Raw genomic sequence first — 22295 nt, 5'->3', positions numbered from 1 at the left:
AAACATAAATATAGTCACGTCTATATCCCTTACGGGGTAGACAGAGCCAATAGTCTTGAAAAGACTGATAAGCCACGTTTAGCTTGATGATGGAATTGAGATTCAAATAGTGACAGGTTACTAGCCCATCGCCTAATAGAAGAATCCCGAATCCCGTATCCGAAAACCTAGTATCCCTTAGTCGCCTTTTACGACATCCATGGGAAAGAAATGGAGTGGTCCTATTCTTTTTTTTTATTAGTACTGGGAGCCACACGGATAGACCCACCAATAGAATGTATAACTTTATTACCAAAACACAGAATGTTGAGTTGAATTCGGCGGTTTCCTCATTTTTGAAGTACCTATATGCTATATTGAAAAATAAAACAATAAAAATATTTTTGTGCGATTTATTCAATTTAACAGTTATTATAATAAGATTTTACTTCAGTCATCTTAACTTGTTCTTGATAAAACCATATCATTTCTGCGATCTCTTACACTGATACAATCAAACAGACATTTAGTTAAACATTTGAAACAAGCTGACATGTCCTTTATTACTTAACATTTAGGTTGACATCAGCTTGAGTCGTCATTACTATTAGAGTAAAATTAGTAGGTATTTTATGGTAACCCCTTAAGGTTTATTTATTTTCATGTGATTTTATATTTAAACGTTTACACATTTTTCTCTACGGTTTTGATTATTATACTATAGTTAAATTAATGTATAGATATAGAGGTGATGTCTGTTTGTACATAAAACCACAAGAAAAAAATCTAAATGACAGAAATAAATTGTAAGATGACCTACTTATCAAATTAATGAATTCATAAACAACTAAACATCACAAATTTATTGATCTAATGACTTTTTAATAATCAAAAGTAATAATGCCACAACATCTTATTCATAAATTAAATTAAAAAAGGAATGTATCATGTACGTGATGCATTAACATTAAAAATACTCTCAGTAACTTTATTATTACAACTTATGTTAGACTCTGTAACACTCATCCGATTAGGGCGGCACTTATGCAGGGAAAATAATTGCAAATACTTTCTGAACACACATTTCAAAGCATTTTCTACTTAGACATTATATGTTACCAAAAAAAAAAAACACAACAGTTAAAAAATTGTAACTATTTAAATGATTATACTTATGTACTCAAAACGCATCCACAAAAAGTGATTAAAAACAAGAAATTCAGTATGATACGTACAAATATGTAAAGTAACTAAAGTACCTATTGATTTTATGTGTTTATTTCCCTAAGAATATAGATATATATACATAAACAAAACAAATCATTGCTTATTAAAATTATTAACAAACTTTCTTAAAATTATGTTGGAATGAACATCTTCAGCACAATAAAGTCTATGAAAGTAGCAACAGAATAATCTACAATCATATTGCATCGAAATTATTTAAGTAAATATTTTAATGTGGCAACATTAATAAAAGATTTTTTATTAACGAAACAAACAGCTACCCGCATTCCTTTGCACATCTCATACATATTAATTTCCTAATTAATATTTAATTCAATGTTGTATAAGTAATATTCATTTAGCTACAATTATTATCTATACATATTCGTTTAAGATTAAATCTAAGGTGAGCAAAAATAAAAGAGGAGCATAGATTTCGGTCGTGAATTAAAGGGAACTAACTTTATTAACGTGTTTTTAGTTAATTGTGAATATTTAAGTGCAAGGATTATCGAAGCCGTACAGCTGAACATTGGCCCCATGTGATTGGACCTATTATGTATGCTCCTTGCTGAGGGATATCTAGAAAATAAAAAATAACGCACTAGTTTATCATGTGATCAAGTATTATAAGCATGACAAAACATTGATGTCAATGCTGGTTTTTCATTTATAATAAAAAAAAATACGTATGCAACTAAAATTTAATGATTCTTAATATTAATATGGTACACTACATTTTTCTTATTGATTTAAAATAAATATACTATTGGAAAACCAACTGTATATTACATTGGTTTTCGTATTCCGTTCACGGCGTCAATTAAACACATATTATTACGATTTATTATATATAATCTGTTTAAGATAATGTCAAATTTTCCTAACATTTAATATAAATTAAAAATAGCGAAACAGTGAGTAGATATAGTAGAAGTAGGTAGTTAGTAAAAATTCCCTACTTGTTTTTTTTTAAATATTTTTTATAGTTATAGATATAAATACAGGAATGTTGTCGTGCAAATGTCAATCTATTAATAAGTATTTTACAACTTACTCGAGTTTTCGTTCATGGCAACACTACATTGATATTTTAAAAGTCAATATTCAGATTAGATCATCCTAATTGTATCATAATCTTGATGTGATTTAACTTGAATTAAATGATTGTACTTAAGCTTCCTAACAAAGTAACACAATTCGTCTTCATCGTTACTTACCATCAGGTGAGATGGAAGACAAATGCCGAATCCAATATTGAATAAAAAACAATACCGTTTAATATGAAAAAAAAAGACAGCTCAAAATGGCTATACTCCTTAAAGATTGTTTTTGTTTCATCCAACTCTAGTATACATTTTTCAGCACATATACAATTTAGAAAGTTATTGAAGTAGATACTAAAAATCTTAAAAAGAAAAACATAACATTGAGATAAATCTATTTTTGCAACCCTGTGATTCTAATCCTGTGACATTATTAGATTGTTTTCCAACTACCACATTTATTATTTAGAAATAAAACCCATTTAAATAAGAAATTGGAAACAATATTACTTTTAATAACAGTTTAAACATTTGTAATCAAATGTACATATATGATATTAACTTAATTAGTAATGAACGTAAGAAAGATAAGACGCAAAATTTACAAGGAGGTAGTTGGAAAACGACAAGATTCAAATTACATACACTAAATAGTTCTTAAATTCAAATTTTGAAATATTTGAGCTACGGTTTACAACTAGAGAATTAGTTTTTTTATTATAATTATTAAATAATTGTATAATTATGTACATATTTCCAAAAAGTCCATGAATGTGTCGTGTGCTAGGTGCCTTAAATGGTAGATTTTTTTGCCGAAAATCTTGTAGACGATCATTTGGCACATAAAGTGTAATTGAGCGTAAATGCACCAAACAATATGCAAGCTTTCTGTTTCATATTATTAAATAAACTTTTATGTACAAGAAATAAAATGATACAAGTTCAACAAAAATATAAGTAAGTACAAGTCTTGTCATTTTAAGTTGATAAAATGAACAGTGTAACAGACTTTGAAAACTTTAATACACTTAAAATAAATAAAGTTTCTTATTGCAAAACAATTTCCGCTTTATAAAAAAAACTATGAAATGAGAGAATTGTAGTTACAAGTAAGTAGTTACAACAATTCTTTCTCGCAGCACTGTAGATCCAATACTGACACCGGATAAAACTAATGATAATAATTCGATTTTTGTAATTAATATTGTAACTCCATTACTTAATTTCTAACAATTCTGACAGTCAATGATCAGATTACATCTTTATGAAGTTTATACCATTGGTATCTTACTTCTATAAATTAGTCCTAAATATATTTAGGTACATTGAAATACTGTTAATTTTTTTATACGTGTCTATAAGTGATTGAAAGATTTCTTAAAGCTGAAATTAGCTTAATAGGAAAATCAAGGCTTATTTATAACAATATCTGTTGTCACAGCTCTAAATGATAAAGTGAATAAAAACACATTCCATCAGTGTTTCAAAAAGTCAATATTCTTAGTTCGAAGAAGATTGAAGAATTTATATAGGTACTGATTATGACATTATTACATTTTACATTCAGATGTTTTCTCACTCAAAAAATTTGAACATCGTTTTTATGACGCTGTAATGACTATGACGTTCCAAATTTGAACTCTGCAACAGACGCAAGGAAATGGCGCCATCTATTGTGTATTCTCACTTGAAACTCAATCCCAATTATTCAGAAATCAACCCTTTCTTATAGCAATAAAGTCTACATCAGTTTACATATAGTAGGTAGCTTTGAAAAGTCGATGGCGCCATCTAGTTTATCCTCCCTTTCTCTCTTTGCCAGTTTTTAAGAAATCAACTCTACTCGAAAGCAATAAAGTCCAAATCAGTTTACAGATAGTAATCAGACTGTCAGTATACCCATGACACAGGAACCCACTGTGGGGTGGAGCGGAGTCTGGCCAATGCCGCTTCCAATTGAGCTAGAGTGTCGTCGATGTCATTGTTGACTATGGTCAGGTCGAAGTAGTGGCCGTAGGTTCGACGAAGCTGTTCCGATTCGCGCACTAGTACTTCGAGGGAGCCGTCGTACTGGAATTAAAAGGAAATAGTCAATAATGATCCTTATAACTGTACAAATAGAAACTATAGTGAAAAAAAAAATTGTTATTGTTTGCAGATTGATTGGAACAGATCCTTACATGGGATATGTTCGCGATTGCAAGTGTTTTTTTTTAACTGTGTACTATTTCTTGTCATTGTGTAAATTTATATGCATTCTTGTCATTCACAAACACTTTCCAATCTTGATCCTTGGTTAATTACATGGATTGCACAACTAGTTCTGCATATCAGTTGGTTCACGAGGAAAACGTGAAAATCTATTACATGGAAAAACTTAATTTTCATCATCTTATTATTAGCGCGGCAGTAATTAGTATAGGGAGCCAAATGTTTATTTTTCGGCTCGGCAATATCTTCTTAAGCCTCTCTTTCTTATTAAATTCTCATCGTAGCGTATTTTTGATTCCATTTTCACAACTGGCTTTCTTACCAGAGGTGCATGAGAAAGGTGAGGAGGGAGCATGTATAATGATACTTTTGTCAAAAAGGTGCACCCCGGGCTTCTCTCCACAGAGGTGAGGATGTAAACAGGACTAACGCCAGGGGGAAAATTAAAATTGTCGAATAATAAAAATAATCATATCAACAATGCACACGACGCAAACTCAGCGGTCCGCAATATCTTTATAAAATTATCCAAGCCCCAAGCTTTAAGATTCGCAAGCCCAATTCAATCAAAAATGTTAGATGAAACATTATTATTAAACGCCATTAGTTAGGTACATAATAGGCTACATTTAATCGCCTATACGTGATTTATACAGATAGTGAACTCAATGTGACCTATTAAAGAGAATAAAATGCTACATACATACATATGATCACGTCTATGTCCCTAGCGGGGTAGACAGAGCCACCAGTCTTGAAAAGACTGATAGGCCACGCTCAGCTGTTTGGCTTAGTGATAGAATTGAGATTCAAATAGTGACAGGTTGCTAGCCCATCGCCTAAAAGAGGAATCCCAAGTTTATAAGCCTAGCCCTTAGACATCCGCGGGAAAGAGATGTAGTGGTCCTATTCTTTTTTGTAATGGTGCCGGGAACCACACGGCACTTTGTAAAAAAAATAAAAAAATGCTAATTGGGTTAAAATACTTACATCAGCGATATTGTTAAGCGGCGGGGCTGCTATGAACACGACGTACGGCGCAAACTCGGCGGTGCGCAATATCTTCAGCGCTTGCGGCTCCACGTCCAAGATGGCGATGCGCCGCTCAGAGTAAATGCGCCGGATTGTCTCAAGTTTGGTGCCGTACATCGCCTCTTCGTGGGTACCTGGGAATTTTCAATTCGTGACATTTATTTTATTGTTCATTATATATTCTTTATTGGTTGTTTTATGTTTGAGACATGACTATATAATTATATATGTATGTATTTAGTTTCATATTTCAAATGTTATGTTTTAAAATGATAATGTTCTGTATTTCATCGTTTGGAAAAAAAGACCATAGAAATATACAAAGCATACAGATTGAATTGAACCTACAGTAAGTTCCGAGACTTGTCATACAAATAAATGAGGCACTAATTCGACGTTGAGACAAATTACAGTAAAACATCGGAGAGTAACGCTGAAAAAAATCAGAATCACATTCCAGTTTGACCTGACCGGAAATCAAACACAAGACCTAAAAATTCAATGCCAAGAATATTGATACTTTGCCAAAAAGGCTAATAAAATTCTAATGCTATTAAATGTAATTGAATGCATACATACATACACATAATCAGTAATCACGCCTACATCCCTTGCGGGGTAGACAGAGCCAACAGTCATAATTGAATATAAGGTATAATGTACTTTTTAATAGTTAAAAAATGATCTTACCATACTCTAAATATTCATGGTTTCCAATTTCAGCCATCATATCATCATGACTGACGAAGTAATAGTTCCTCCCGTTTTCTTCATCAGATCGTGGTGGTCGGGTAGTATCTGAAATATATATAAAAAAAATCGTTTACTTTATTTTAATATACTAGAAATAGAACACCAAATATTTTGTTTTAGTGAGAAATTATAGACTAAAGCCTCGATACGAAATGAGGGGAAAAAATGGTATGGTAAAAATTTTCATTAGGTAAGATGCGAAGTTTAAAATTGGTAGTTAGGAGAAGCAATAATTACAATAATGTGTGGTATTGAAAGGTTTCCAATAGCTGAACTTCGCTGCTTACAACTGGCAAGCAAGACCAGGCTTTTGAAAAAAAAAAACGCGTGCTATACTTAACGATAATAGCAACTAAGTACCACGAAACAGGTCACCCTTAAAATTTTTGTTAGTCATCTTTACTAATATTATAAAGCTGAAGAGTTTGTTTGTTTGAACGCGCTAATCTCATAAACTCCTGGTTCGAATTGAAAAATTCTTTTTGTTTTGAATAGACCATTAATCGTGGAAGGTAAAGCCTTCTACGATAGGCTATATATAACATCACACTGCAACTATTAGGACCGAAGAAGTAATGGAAAATGTGAAAAAAAAAAAACTTAAAAATACTTGATGGCTTCAATGATGCCCAAAATTACTATTCCACGCGGACGAAGTCGCGGGCACAGCTAGTTAAAAATAAACTTACGTGGTATGGGGTAGGCGTACAAGTCGGGATGGCGAGCGATCAGCGTGTTTTTGATATGACGGCGGCCGACACCGTGAGCGCCCAGTAGTACTATGGTTTTCCTTTGGAATGCTGAAAAAAAGATACATATATACATTTACATACATACATATGTTCACGTCTATATCCCTTGCGGGGTAGACAGAGCCAACAGTCTTGAAAGGACTGAATGGCCACGTTCAGCTATTTGGCTTAATGATAGAATTGAGATTCTAATAGTGACAGGTTGCTAGCCCATCGTCTAAAAGAAGAATCCCAAGTTGATAAGCCTATCCCTTAGTCGCCTTTTACGACATCTATGGGAACGAGATGGTGCGGTCCTATTCTTTTTTTTTATTGGTGCCGGGAACCACACGGTAAAAAAGTGATACGTTTATGAAAGTCTTAGTTATGGAATGATTATAGTATTTTTTCTCTGTCTGTCCAGATTGCGGGTGAGACGGTTATGTCAAAACAAGTCATCATGTCGCCATTTATCGCAAGATTTTTCTTAGTCCTATTAGTTTTAAACAGGCTTCTAGGATTTGGTAAAAGTGCTTATTTTAGTCATCTCGTTTGACATCCAAATTACGTAAGTACTGTGGTGATAGTGAAGAGAGAATGAGAGAGAGAGACTAAAGACACGGTACATGTAACTTTAAACTTGTTCCTATATTCCGTGCAGTTTCTAAAACTAACCACAAGAATGAGGCCATCAAAATATTTCCAATTTCTTTAAAAGCTGGTAATGCCGTGAAATTTTCAGGTAGGTATTTCTTTAAAGCCTAGTCCAATAGAAATGTTAGCGAATGAAATTAAAACCATAGACCAGCTAAGTTTACTATTCATTTCATGCGTGTCTATTATTTTATTATTAATGCATTACAAAATATTAATTTTGCCTTTTACTTTAAAAATCATGGGACTCTATATTTGATTTTGCCTATGGCCACAAAACTTCAGGACAAAGGGTCCGCTTTTCGAAAATTTTCCACCTATTTATCTGGCTTTCAGTATCCCAACGAAGTGAACGAAGTTTCAATTACATTTTTACAACACAAGAAGTGCAAATTTAACTTACATGGTAGTTTCACGACCTCTTCATACGTGACAACGTCCAGCTGATCGAATACGGCATTATGTTTGGCCAAATACTTGTCTTTGGATTGCTTCTTCTTACTACGCCCGAAAATGGAACAGTTCACTGGAACAGCAATTGTAAAGTTAAAATAGTATTGCGTTTAAAAATAATCGACAGTTTTTCGCGCGATAAAATCGACAGTTTTTCGCGCGATAAAATCGATTGGTGTGTTTTTTTGAAATATACAATGTTGCAAACTTTACTTTTTTATAAATACATGAAATGATGGTGCTATATTGGTGGTAATATACTTATTCATATAATCAGGTATATATTCCCCGAGGGGAAGACAAGACAGAGCCAGCACTGCCGAATCGAAAGACTATCATGCCACGCTCAGCTGTGAGGCTTAATGATAAAATTAAGATTCAAATAGTGACGGGCTGCTAGTTCATCGACCATAAGAAAAATCCCAAGTTCACAAGCCCATATCCCAGTCGTCTTTTACGACATCCTTGGAAAAGAGATGAAGTGGTACTATTCTTTTTATATTAGTGCCGGGAACCACACGGCACAATGGTAATATTTCACAATCTTGCAAATATGTTTTGCCTGAGTCGATACGCCAACAAAGACAAAGTACTTGTACATATACAGAGTAAAAAATTAATTTATTAATTTTAAAAATATTCTTATTAATGCAAACTTTTGCTAAATATAAATATTGATTTAGTGAAAAAAATATTTTTCTACTTAATTGCCCTGTTTTCCTAATTATATTTTTGACTGTACTTACAGTACCAATCAAGATTTTTTAAGCAATCGACTTACATTTATTATATTTATAAAACTCCACATAAGAAAATAATATGATCATCCATGAATTGTTTCACTGTGTGATATGGTATTATGTCGGATCATTTTTCATTCACTTGAATTATTTGATTGACGTGTATTTCGTCCTCTAAGCGTGGGATTTACGCACGTGGAAAATCTTCAGACATTTGAGACATACATATATTCTAACTTGAATGTAGCTGATATTTGATTCGGAGTTACAGATAAGCACTTACTAAGTAATCGATATTGCGGTTTGTAACAATATTCTTACCTACTATTTCTAAATTTATATAGTATTTAATAATTTATATCAGATGAGACCTGGTTAAAAACCAAAATAAATTAAAAAAATCTCTTAACCTTTCCACTAACGCATTCATTAAAGAAAAGCAGAAATGTGTGAAGTTTTTATTTTTTTAAATTTGTATGTTATAGACATAAATCTCAAGGAACAGTTTAACCTAACCCAACCAATCTCGTATTGTGGTTAGCAGACTAAAAATTTTTCTTCTTTTAGTCCCATACATTGGAAAGAGATTGAGTGGTATTCTAAACGCCACAGGACGCTTTATGGTTCCCTAAGGTACCTGAGGGGTTAGTGCAAGTTTAACTTGGTCAAACGCGTCGAGCAAGTAAACGCGAGTTTGTATGGAGTTGCATTAGTGCCATCGCGTTACCACTAGGTGGCGCTGATCAAATCACATACAAATTCGCGTTTACTTGATCGACGCGTTAGATCGAGTAAAAGTGGCACTGACACCTCTGAACCAATTAACAAAGGCTTACTTCCCACATATCTGATAGTTCCTTACCTGTGTTTTCACATCCGTCGGTGTGGGAGACGCATCCTTCGGCTCCTAGCGGCACAACATTACAACACGGTTCATGCAAACGCAAATCATGGAATGGTATGGTATAGTCCTCTACTTTTGAAACGGGGTACACGCAAGGTATTGTCATGTGTTGGGAAAACTTCTTTTGGATGTTGTTAAGCAAATATGTGGGTGTCACGCGACACGTCACTTTGTGATACATAATTGGCAATTTTTAATTTATTTAAAAGAAAATTGATCGTACGTTATCTACCCATTAAAGCCAATTAAATGCGTTCCGATAAAAGATAATAACAAAAACTATTCTTACAAATAGCTTGAAGTTTTTATAATAGTTTGTTGATAAATATTTTGAAAGTCACTGTTATGATACTTGATAAAATATTAAAGTAGTTTTCCCAAAATTAAAGTTACAAAATCGGGGTTACACAAACTCCCTTCAAATATGATACTTATATCGGTTATAATTTGTATCTAATTACTGTTACTTCTACCAAGATTGGAGACATTAAGATATATGGGCCAGAGACGTTAAGATATGGAACATCACAGAAAGATTTGGTATAACACCATGCTTCAGGTAAAATACGATTTAAGGTTATAACACTGGGAGCTTGTATTACTCAGTGTACAAACATAAAAAGCCATTTTACATACCAACTGCAGGATCATCCAAAATGTTTATGTTTGAAAGCAAAACACGATATGTTAATGTCATGGTAACGTAAAACAAACATACAAAATGTTCCAATCAATCGAAGATCGATAATTGCAACGGAAATAGTTGACAATGAAAAGGACAAAAACGATGCGACTAAAAATCATAAAAGAGACCTGATTTGACACAAATAAATTTATCGGAAATCAAAATCGGTATTGTTTTAGACTATCCTAACAATGAACAAATAAAAACGAGCTACTTTTAAAAACTGATGAACTTACTAAAAATAAAATAACAAAACGTAAAATAATACATGAGGATAAAACATCAAGTAAATACTTAACCTACAACACCAATAATTCTACTATAATAGGTAACTTAAAGAAAATAATAACACAATCATTTGCAATTTGGTCTGTATCTGAATTCATTATACGATATTTTACAACATTAAAACACATAAAATCTAACCGTTGTCTTAGCACTTGCCAGAGGCGTAACATGCTCTTTGAACGACGAAATTGTCAACAAATTAAATTTTGTTTTTTATAATGTCAAACAAATTTGGAGAAAAGAATCTGTGTTACATTCATCTAATAGTAAATTACTTTGATGTCTTGAGGTTTTATAAATAAGACAGCAGCTAGATAACAGATATGAAAAGTGATGAATATAAGTCTTTGGGGAATGATTTACCTTGATCGGTGGCTGACTTTTCCGCAGCGGCACACGCGGCCCTCCATTCTTGAAGTTCAGGACTTGGTATCAGCCCGGCTGATCCTCCCGAAGCATCCTTGCGGGCTTGCCACCAATGAGAGTCATCTTTGCTTATGATCTGTGGATTGAATGTTAAAGAATCAGAAAATAAAAATTAGAGACGACGAAATCCGTTTAATGTTCGTAAAAATAATGACAATACTAATATAAAATAAGTATTTAGCTTTTCATTAATCCAAAATTTTGTTCATATTGACAGTCTCATTTATAAAATGTCAATTTGTAATAAAAAAAAACTATTTTAGCACAGGCATTTAAGACTTGTCTAGAGTCAATACAGATAAAAATAAAGAATTTCATCTATCAAGCAGAAGTTATATCATAATGTAAATAAATACCTGAAGAATGTCTCCAGTATTGAAAGCAATACCGGCTTGAGCGCACGGTATCAGTTCATCTTCTAACGGATCGTAATCAAATTGTGCTCTTACGAATATCTGAAATAAATATAACTTGTCAAGTTTGTGTCCAAGTCAAAACGGGGATAGAACATAGATGATTATGATGGTGATAGTATTGTAGAATACGAGAATGATAATCCGATGCATATTTTAAGAGCAACTGACTAAAACTTCTTCAGCAGCTGAAACTTAAATTTTACTAAAACGTAAATCTGAGTCTTAATGAGACACCAATAAAATATAGTATTTTATACTATTAACAATATATTTAAAAAACTAGATTTGAACAAATATACAAGAGAAATACGAATGATAAATATTCACACACGCATTTTTGAAATTAAAAGTCGCATCAAAGTTTCAGTTGGTGCCGAAATCTTAGCTTTCTACGGAAGCAGATATTTCATGAATGATGAAGTACATATGAATGTTACGAGTTAATGAGAGGCTGATGAGATGAATAAGTATAATGAAATGTGTGAAGATGACGTAAAGCAGTGGTAAGAACAACAAGCGCACAGAAACGGAGATCGCGGGGACGCGCAGCCATGCCCGGGTGAGTATAACATAACCAAGTACTACATTTGCGGTGACACAAAAAAAACTACATGTCACAAAAAATAATGCCTTTTTCGTTATGTTGGGAGAAACAATTTTGTCAGTCAATACAACCGTCATCGTACAACTTATGACGGAATCTATTTATTACATTCTAATTATTATAATCACTTTATGATACTTACAGGTAAGTAAAAACAATACAGATACACATCCGTATTCTTTTTTAAAAAATCAGAAAGAAATTGTGTCGTACTTTGTAAAATTAAGTTGAAGCAAACAAACAGCTGGCTTATATAATACAAGTCAAAGTAACTGGTCCGTAATTAAAAAAACGATGTTGGCTGGAAAATAGCTCAATATAAAGTTCAAATTCGTAACACCGCAAACCCGGTCTTGGAACAAAACACAACATAAACTTATAACAAACATAACAACATAAAGTAGCAACGGTTCTGGTCTCGCTACTTACTAGCACGGGCGAAGGCTTTATCCGGAAAAGCTAGTTAGAACAAAAATACATTTTAATTTCCAATTTCAAACACCAATTTATGCTTAAGACAAGCATTAGTCTTAAATTTGTGTGCGCTTGTCGACTCTTGTTTATTTACCATTAGGTTTTTTTTTTAGTAAAGTGTAATTTCATTAAAAAGCAAGCGATTGCATCATTCTTCCGTAGAAAATTAACCAATTGTTACAAAACAGTATTAAGTTAATTCCACAAATGCTTTTCTAATCTAACGGTTCATATGGATTAACTAAATCTACACACACTTTGAATCACAAACTACGACGAACACATGGATTTAGTCAAAGATTTCCTACAATTATCGGTGGTTATCAAAGGGGTCTTGAAAATTGGAAATCAACAAGACGTTACCTCGCACGGCGGTGGTGCAGAACGATATGACGGCACAATCTTGAACGTCACTGACCCCCGAGCCTCGCGCTAAAAAGCAAAACATGTCAATATTGTTTATAAAATTAAATGGATGACATTAATAGCGACTTGATGACTAATCACGATTAAAACTATTAGATTAGGTTATTGATTTGAATCAATTACTATGTATTTAATAAAGTTTATACTGAACTGTTTCAAGTTTTTTGGGACATTAAAATGATAAAATTTTGGTGAAATTAGTACAACGCATTAGAAACAAACTTTAACCCAAGATAAAAATGAGAATCATGTAAATACAGAAAATGTATTATAAACTTTTAGACACTGTAATAACATTAGACGTTGGACCCGAGGGATAACATATGAACGTATATATGTCACACACAACAGAATTAAGACTTTCTAAACAAGATTAACAGTTTTGGGGTTACGATACTTTACGACTGTTAGTTTAGAGTAATTAGGAAAACACGTAATCATATTACGAGGGAATTTGTTTTGCTAATGGCAATTAAGTCACGAAACTAACACCCACATTTGGCATTAATTCTCGGACATATGCTTATGAAGTTAATCTATAAGATCCATTTTATCCTTTGTCCTTAATATTCTGCTATCTCTATAGTTCACAGTTGCATCCTGAGCATAACAACTTGTGCGCAAAACTCTCCTATCTAAAACTAGGAAAAAAATACTTTAAAAGATTGTATCTTCTTCCTTCTGTCATTACATTCTTACTACTTGGAGAGGTGGGGTTCGCTTTTGACCATGAATCATCAATAAATATTTTCAATTAAACTACTTAAAAATATCATCGTACCAGCATCCTCTGAAGTTGCGCCACAGACTGATTAGCAACAGGTGTCCCATTGATCTCCCTGATCTCATCGCCAACATGCAGCGTCGCCTGTCGGTGAATCATGCCGCCGTGCATGATACGGGCCACGATGCATCGCCCATCGTCCGCCAGTTTCAGTGTTATGCCCTGAAATTTCAAAGCGTTGTTAACTGCTGCTAAATGGGAATTATAAAAGAATGTAGGGTGAAAATTGTAGGGTGTTAGTTATTTTTTTACATGCATAATATTATGAACTAGGGGACGCCCGAAGTTCCACAAGCATAAAACATAATTTTCCGTTAATTCCCATTCACACAGTTCACACAGTAACCATTTATATCATGTTTTAAGTTTTAGACCCAGCGGATTGGGATTTTCGCTGTCTGTCTGATTTATATAAATACATTTTGGCACAGATGAGTGACCTTCTATATTATTGGCGTCTCTCCTTTAAAGACATGGTTATGGTGTGATGAGTGCGATCAAAAACTTCAAACTAAACATTTTTTTTTCCTGTACTAGTAAGTTCAGAAAAGGATTCTCCTGAGCCATATTAAAGACAAGGAATAAAAAAAATTAAAAATATATAAAACATGTTCTTTTTTATTGAGGTAACATGTAATCGCGGAAAATGGACCAGTCAATAGAATATAAGGTCAGATTGGATGAATAATGTAAATAGTTAGACCACCTTAGGAATGCTCATGAATACAAATGAATTATTCATTCCCTGCCAAAACAAATACGCCCACCAAAATATTTTATGATTGAAAGGTAATAGACGTATACGATAATATGATAAATAAAAATAGATATAAGTATTGCTATCTGAAATTAACGAGATATTAAGGGCATATTTAATTCAATTCAATTTATTTATTGCATCCTTAATGTACTGTATACAGGTCATCGTTTATAAAATAAAGGAACAATTAAGGACCCTGTCGGGCGCTGAAATGGGAGAAGGGCTATATATTTACTTATGTCATATATTTTATTAAAACACTAGCGACCCGCCCCGGCTTCGCACGGGTGCAAAATTATAAATGTTATTATACATAAAAACCTTCCTCTTGAATCACTCTACCTGTTACAAAAAACCGCATCAAAATCCGTTGCGTAATTTTAAAGATTTAAGCATACAGACAAACAGACTAAAATAGCGACTTTGTTTTATACTATGTAGTGATGAAGACAGAGAATAATGTGTATTTTATACATTCGTCATATTTATTTTTACAATTTTATATTAAGAATAAATATTGTATTTAATTATACATATTATTGAACTATATATACTCTATTTATCGCATAAACTCTAATGCAAGTTCTTAAAAAAAAAATCAAACCATCGGCTCATCAGTGTTCTTCTGGAATTGCACCAGGCGCACCCTGGTCACGTTCTCGAACTCCGGCTCGGTGTCGTCCTCGTCCTCCGGCGGGGGCGCCGTGGTGCGCCCGTTGACCGGCGGCGGGGATGCCCGCAACGACTCCTCGCCGTACACCTCTCGAGCGACCACGTCGTGAGCTTGCAGCAGGGCCTGGAACAATGAAAAATCATTAGTATTAGCATAGAGGCTGTTTGGAGGAGCATCATGATTTGCTGGCGAAAAGAATAGGAACAATTAAAATCATTAGTATTAGCATAGAGGCTGTTTCGAGGAGCATCATGATTCGCGGGCGAAAAGAATAGGAACAATTAAAATCATTAGTATTAGCATAGAGGCTGTTTGGAGGAGCATCATGATTTGCGGGCGAAAAAGAATATCTTTGAAAGATTTTCTGACAGTAATGAAAAATGCAGTATTAATTACGGCATTCACTTGTAGTAGGGCCTGAAACAATGAAAATCATTAGTATCGGCATAGAGGCTGTTTGGAGGAGCATCATGATTCGCGAGCGAAAAAGAATATCATTGAAAGATTTTCTGACAGTAATGAAAGCTGCAGAAATAATTTCGGCATTCATTATCAAGGAAACTTTACATTACTTTGGATCTTTGATAAAAAAAAGAAAATTTATTCAATATGAAATGAAAATAATAATGAATAGCAAAGACCTGAATTAAAACTCGTTTTAATTTATATTCCTAAGCAAAGACTATTCAAGAATAACGTTGAATAGTGAAATTCAGAGAAAATTTCTCTTAAAAGACAAAAACTCGTCAGACATTACAGTCGTAGTTTTAATCGTTCCGCCGGTGCTATAAAATATTACTTCCATGCAATTTTCCTGTAATTTGATTTCCAGTTAATGAAGAAGCGAAAATTTTTAATTAAAAGACAGAATACATGAGGGTTTAAATATAATGTTCTGTCTGAAAGAAAAAAAAGATACATACATACATACATATGGTCACGTCTATATCCCATGCGGGGTAGACAGAGCCAACAGTATTGAAAAAACTGAATGGCCACGTTCAGCTATTTGGCTTAACGATAGAATTGAGATTCAACTAGTGACAGGTTGCTAGCCCATCACCTAAAAAAGAATCATAAGTTTGTAAGCCTATCCCTTAGTCGCCTTTTACGACATCCTTGGGAAAGAGATGGAGTGGTCCTATTCTTTTTTATATTGGTGCCGGGAGCCACACGGCACAAAAAAAAGATTGACGCGAATATATCATTATTATGAGGTATAAAGTGGCTGTTTGAAAAATCTTCTTGTGATGTATCTATGTAAACTCAGTTTGTATCTCGTAAATGTCTCATAAAATTGAACAGCGTAAACAATATGAGAGCGTATATTTCAGTCCATTTTCTTTTTTAAGGTTTCATTAGAAAGATTACTAATTTACCTGTCAACATCCAACATTAATTACGCTGAAAATCTACACCCACATAATTCGTATGCTAAAAATGGATTTTATTGGAACACCGATAGCTATGGATTTACTGAAATTCTAATAAATTTATTTCCAAACCGCTTTTATTTTATTTTATTCAAGAGAAATTATTAAGGCTGTTCAGTCTTTTTAAGACTGTTGGCTCTGTCTATCCCGCAAGGGATGTTTGTATGTAAATTCATTCACACATTCGCCCTCGCATGTAGCAACATATTCCTAAAACAGCCCACTGGTTTCGCAAAATGGTGTGACTACGGATCGGTTGCGGTGTCTCGTGTCTATTTGATTTGAATGTTACTTCAGCACACTTCAAATTCCTGAAGCAAATTCAATCAATTGATAGCATCAACGTCACCTATTATTTTGAAGTTCACGAGAGTCCTTTAGAAATGTCAAATATCGGATACAGCTACTGCAAAAGGGTTCCTGTACACCTGTTTCGTCTGTCATGCTTATATAATCTGAATAATAATATTACCATTTCTATATCTTCAGTGCATTATCTCAATGTATAAAGGGGAAATGTGTAAAGTATTAAACCAATTTCACGTTATTTTAGCATGTAAAGGAATGACGATGATAGAAGTGTGTCTTCGCCGGCTATGTCATTTGGCTAAAAATAATTTGCAATCCATCTTACGCCTATAAAAATATTCTCCCTTAATCATAGTACATTCTCAGTTGGCATATCAGCTCAGCCAAGAGTCCGCTCAAGATAGCCTTTAAGTGATTCTTTCCAATACCGTAAAAGGATTTGGCAACATGTTCACTGTCTTCTACTTTCTTGGCGCTAAATTCATAGTCTTACCAAGAAATATCTTTATTAGAGCAAAACATATTTAGATCCAACTCTAGATACTGGTCATTTTGAAATATTTCGTCGGCCAATTTCGTTTGATCCCCTTTCATTTTTCGCCCGGGCGCGTCTGGCATACGGCCGTGAACGGACGCCGGATAACCGGCCCGCTGCCAATATTACTTGGATCCTGTAATCCACAAAATGTACCGAAAACCGCTGTAACGAACCGATGGAAAATTTTCAATTGGTGTATTAAATATCAATTCAATTAGCCAAACGGATAACTCCAAATTACTCCATTTAAATGTCGAATAACACATTGATTCAAATCGTCGTAAAAATTATCAATAATATCAGAGATTCGCCTCAAGAAAATTATTAAAAAGCAGTGTTAATCCCACTTCTGTCACCAAGAAATGTCTTAAAAATTCAGAACAGGTCTAAAGAATAATACAATTTAAAACTGGGTAAATTATAAGAAATTATTTCTTTTCATACAAAGACAACTTTCTTATTTGCGTATTAGGTATAATACGTCCAAATTCAATGGCTCTCCTGGGAGAACAAGACTCAATGTAGATTTAATTAAGTATCTAATTGAAACTTGCTCGACTTATCGTTTGGGAGTACGTCGAACGTCTTTATTAATTTCGAAAACAGGAATCTCATTTAAGACTTGGTTTGCCTAGGGATTAACTCTAGTAGAAATTATTAAATACCTAATTAAAACATCAAATAAGTATATCATAACGCTGAATATTCTAGAATGTCTTACACGTAGGTTACGAGCATATTGAGAGAGATAAAATTATGTATGATTGTGGGTTTTACAGATCTGATCATGTACAGACACTCCCTCTTGCTTATTGGAGAATCTTAGAACAATAAAATACCCTTCATGTATCCATTCACTGCATTTAACTGCATTTTGTGAGGTAAAATAGCTGCTATTGAAATTTAAAGTCATAAATATCCAATGTAAGTTAAACACAAATTTTTCGCTGTGGGTAGACAAGGATCACATACATCTTTCCACATGAAACGATCCTTGCACATTTATTTTATTTCATCCACATTTATCAGTCCCTTTATGCAAGCTCGTCAGTTGAAGAGAACGTTATACTTGTCATTTCGCCAAGACAACCCCTATTCGATAAGGTACGTTCCAGGTGCGTAATTTTGTTCAAATATATACCTACAATAAATGTGGTTCCCGGCACCAATAAAAAAGGGATAGGACCACTCCGTCTCATTTCCATGAATGTCGTAAAAGGCGACTAAGGGATAGGCTTTAAAACTTGGGATTCTTCTTTTAGTCACAATTTGAATTTTAATTCTATCATTAAGCCAAGCAGCTGAACGTGGCCTATCAGTCTGTTCAAGACTGTCGGCTCTGTCTACCCCGCAAAGGATATAGACGTGATTATATGTATGTATATACGATTCCAAGAATTTACTTAATGATTATTCTGGATGTCATGATAATGAATTCCACGGCTGACCGCATCGGATATATGCGGTCGATACCCGTTTGACATGTCAGCTAATTACTGCTTTTGTAACCATTATTATCTGTGCCATTGTGTTGTGTTAATAACTAATCTTGCAGAAGCTGTTAACTGAATTATAGAAATTGCAATAATATGATCAGTTAAAGCTTAATGTGAGATTTTGCTTTTAGGCAATGGACTAGTAACATATCTGATGTTCAATTCCATCGTTTAGTAATTAACAGATAAAAATATTTGTGATTTGTAAATTGAGTCTAGTGTAGAAATTTATAATACAAGCGGTACATCGTAATATGGACCAATCAATATTTTTTGTCAATTCTTAAGGGAGCGAGGGATACTAAAGCTACACTGTTCAAATCTATACGCCTTGGGAATTTGGTTCTACTTCTTGGTTTAACTTTTGCATTTAAGTCGCGCCCTAAGTTCAGAGATGGTACAGTCTAATTTTGCTATGTAGGAAATCACACACTTCCACGCTGGTCAAGTAGTTTAGCGAAAAAGATAATTGTGCCAGCTACTACTACTATTACTACAAGGTGAGTGTGGAGGGAAAGGTCGGAGTGGGAAGACCTAGACGAACGTATCTTGATCAAATTAAGGACGTCCTGGGAAAGGGTCAGGTCAAGAGTACCCGAAACCGCCGAGCTTGCATGAAGAGAGTTATGAATGTTGATGAAGCGAAGGAAGTATGCAGAGATCGTGGCAAGTGGAAAGAGGTAGTCTCTGCCTACCCCTCCGGGAAAGAGGCGTGATTTTATGTATGTATGTTCTACTACTGCTCAATCAAACATCAAGCCATCCTCTCAAACAGGGCCTTTTGGCTCTACTCCGTAAGGGACGAAACCATACGGCCTCAAAAGTTATGAAAATCACATCGGATTTGGCCGAAACTCTACGATCGGTGAACATTAAAACAACTATCGGATATAACCAAATACTGTATGTTTTATGTGTCCTGATGGGAAAGGATTATTTCTAACTGGACAGTCAACTGGAAGTTATAAAAGCGATGGAGCGAGGTAACGAGCCATAGGGGACACGACGAACAAACAATATTGATGCGGAACGTACAGTTTTAGAACCGATTACATTAGTTTTGATAGTCGGTTTCCTTCGATTTGTGAGGGTTGATGATTGCTATTTCGGAGGTGGATTCGGTTGTAAAATGTCCATTTATAGTCACCTGGGATGTGAGACTTTTGTGTTAGAACCACGAGAAGTATAAGAAAATATTTGAACAATTATTTATGTAAATATTCAATTTGTAAATTTTATAATCCCAACAATAACAGAGTTAAGAGTTTCGTTAACTGAGCTTGCATGAAAAATTGGATGAAGCAATGGAAGTATGCTGGAATCGTGGCAAGGGGAATGATGTAGTCCCTGCCTACTACACTACTATAGAGGCGTGATCATGTATGTTATATCACAAATATTTCGATAAAGAGCAATGTATGATCACGTATAAAAATGTAAGCGAGGTGGCCGAGTCATTTCCGCTCTCAGCTGTTCTACGACGGAGAAGTATGGGACGGAAGTGAGGCAGAACTAATATCCGACAAATAAGCTTGCTACTACCTAAAAGTGAGTTATTTGTCTCAAAACATTTAATCTATCGACCACCACCGCTTCAAAACGTAAAATATCCATTTTCGAACAACAGACAATTTACAAACGGTATGTGAATGAAAATTGATAGCATATGAAGCTGTCAAAATGCATGAAGTATCAGCGGCATAGAGAATTGAACGAATGTCAAAACCGTAATCCAGTTTTCACGTGAATGCAATGGAAACGTATTAAATTCAAAGCTAGATTTAGATTTCTGGATTTCCGTGAATTACTGGGACATGGCTAATCCGAGGTTTGTTGATAATGTAGTGGCGTTTATCACGTGCCAAAAGCTGAGGAATTAAAGCTGAACTGTATGCATGGCTGCACAGACATACATTTAAATGGAATAGGTAGTTGCTACTATTTCAGAGTAGTTAGCTAGAACGGAATAAACATTTATCTTCTTGTGACATCTTACCGAGATTTAAGAAATAATACTAAACAACACATAATCCTTTATCTCCCAAATGAAATAAAAATTTAAATATTTTTACTCAAGTTTCTTCATCAACTACTCATTTGATTGGTAGAAAAGCCAAAACTTTAGCAATGAAGTAAAATAAATAAACGGAAAATTCTAGTGCGAAATTAAATATTTTAAAACCAGTGAAACATGGAATCCAGGAAGCCGTAAAAATCCGAAGCCAATTTGCTGAATGCAGTGACCCAGAACTTTCATTCAAAACTTGAGCTCACACGATTACTGTAACTGAACGGTAAATAAACTACGACAATCGCGGATCCTTTGTGAATTAATTGAAACATACACATATCAAGACTTCTGGCCTTATGGGGAAGGCAGAGCCAACCCATAAGACTCGTACGGCCACTTTTAAATATCTGTAGGTAGATGCCAATGGTCTTTTAACTAAAGACGCCGCAGTCTGAACAAAGAAAAAAGAGAAATGTCGCAACTGGATCCCAGACCATCAAGCATGGCGTCTGTGGGTGAAACTGATATATGCAAAGATGAGAAAGAGAGAATCAAATTACATATTGTCATTTACAGCAAAAGTACCACTTTTAATATTTTTCAAGCTAAAGATTTTGGTACAACAACATTAATATGAATCACAAACCGGCAAACGGAATTCTTGACAAAACAAAATATGATGTTCGTGACATTTGGAGACACGAGGCAAAATAAACATTCGACAAAATGCACACACATTTTGCCGTTGAATTTTCTGTGATGTATGATTGAATAAACATTTGTACGTCGATATAAAAGTTTTTAAAATATGGCTGAGATCTCTTATTACAAAAGTGTAAAACAAAAAATCTCAATTATATCTCATTCTCGTGGGAATTTAAGGATATTATTTGAAATGCGCTTCCCTTCTCATGAAAATTTCATGATTGCCCAGTAGTTTCTGATGTACGTTGCCAGGTAGTAAGTCACTCAATATCACAAGAATTTTATACAAATTAACGGTAATTGATTGATTGATGACAAGACAAATCCATTAATAATTTACGAAGTCTTACGAAGTCAGTCCTGACTGCTTATGTCTTCCAAATCCAAATACAATCAACTGGACTTGAGTAATGCCAGGCGTCCGTTTGTTAATTTGTGCACATGTAGGGTGACTACATCTATGTATTTACGTAATAAGTACGTAATATTTAGAAATCAAACTATTTTGTCGATACTGTCGCTTGCTCAATATAAATA

General features: G+C 34.1%; 1 protein-coding gene across 3 annotated transcripts in view; it reads right to left on the bottom strand.

Moving 5' to 3' along the window:
* Positions 1–378: 378 nt before the first annotated feature.
* The window catches only part of LOC106141412 (peripheral plasma membrane protein CASK), a 206268-nt gene continuing 184351 nt past the window's right edge, over positions 379–22295 (bottom strand). For 2 of the 3 annotated variants that reach the window (XM_060946162.1, XM_060946164.1), the window contains 11 exons: positions 15198–15389; positions 13831–13995; positions 12987–13055; positions 12579–12608; positions 11486–11584; positions 11067–11205; positions 8037–8159; positions 6938–7048; positions 6186–6293; positions 5454–5629; positions 379–4322 (listed from right to left, as the gene is read on the bottom strand). In XM_060946162.1, the coding sequence (XP_060802145.1) occupies positions 4143–4322; positions 5454–5629; positions 6186–6293; positions 6938–7048; positions 8037–8159; positions 11067–11205; positions 11486–11584; positions 12579–12608; positions 12987–13055; positions 13831–13995; positions 15198–15389 (1392 nt within the window). In that variant the 3' untranslated portion in view covers positions 379–4142. The remainder of the gene's footprint in view (positions 4323–5453; positions 5630–6185; positions 6294–6937; positions 7049–8036; positions 8160–11066; positions 11206–11485; positions 11585–12578; positions 12609–12986; positions 13056–13830; positions 13996–15197; positions 15390–22295) is intronic. The other variant, XM_060946163.1, reaches the window with a different exon arrangement.

This window comes from Amyelois transitella, chromosome 10 (genome assembly GCF_032362555.1).
Source record: "Amyelois transitella isolate CPQ chromosome 10, ilAmyTran1.1, whole genome shotgun sequence".
In the NCBI taxonomy this organism is placed as follows: Eukaryota; Metazoa; Arthropoda; class Insecta; order Lepidoptera; family Pyralidae; genus Amyelois; species Amyelois transitella.
Note: the sequence above shows the minus strand (reverse complement) of the source record. Positions and strands in the feature narration are given on the sequence as shown.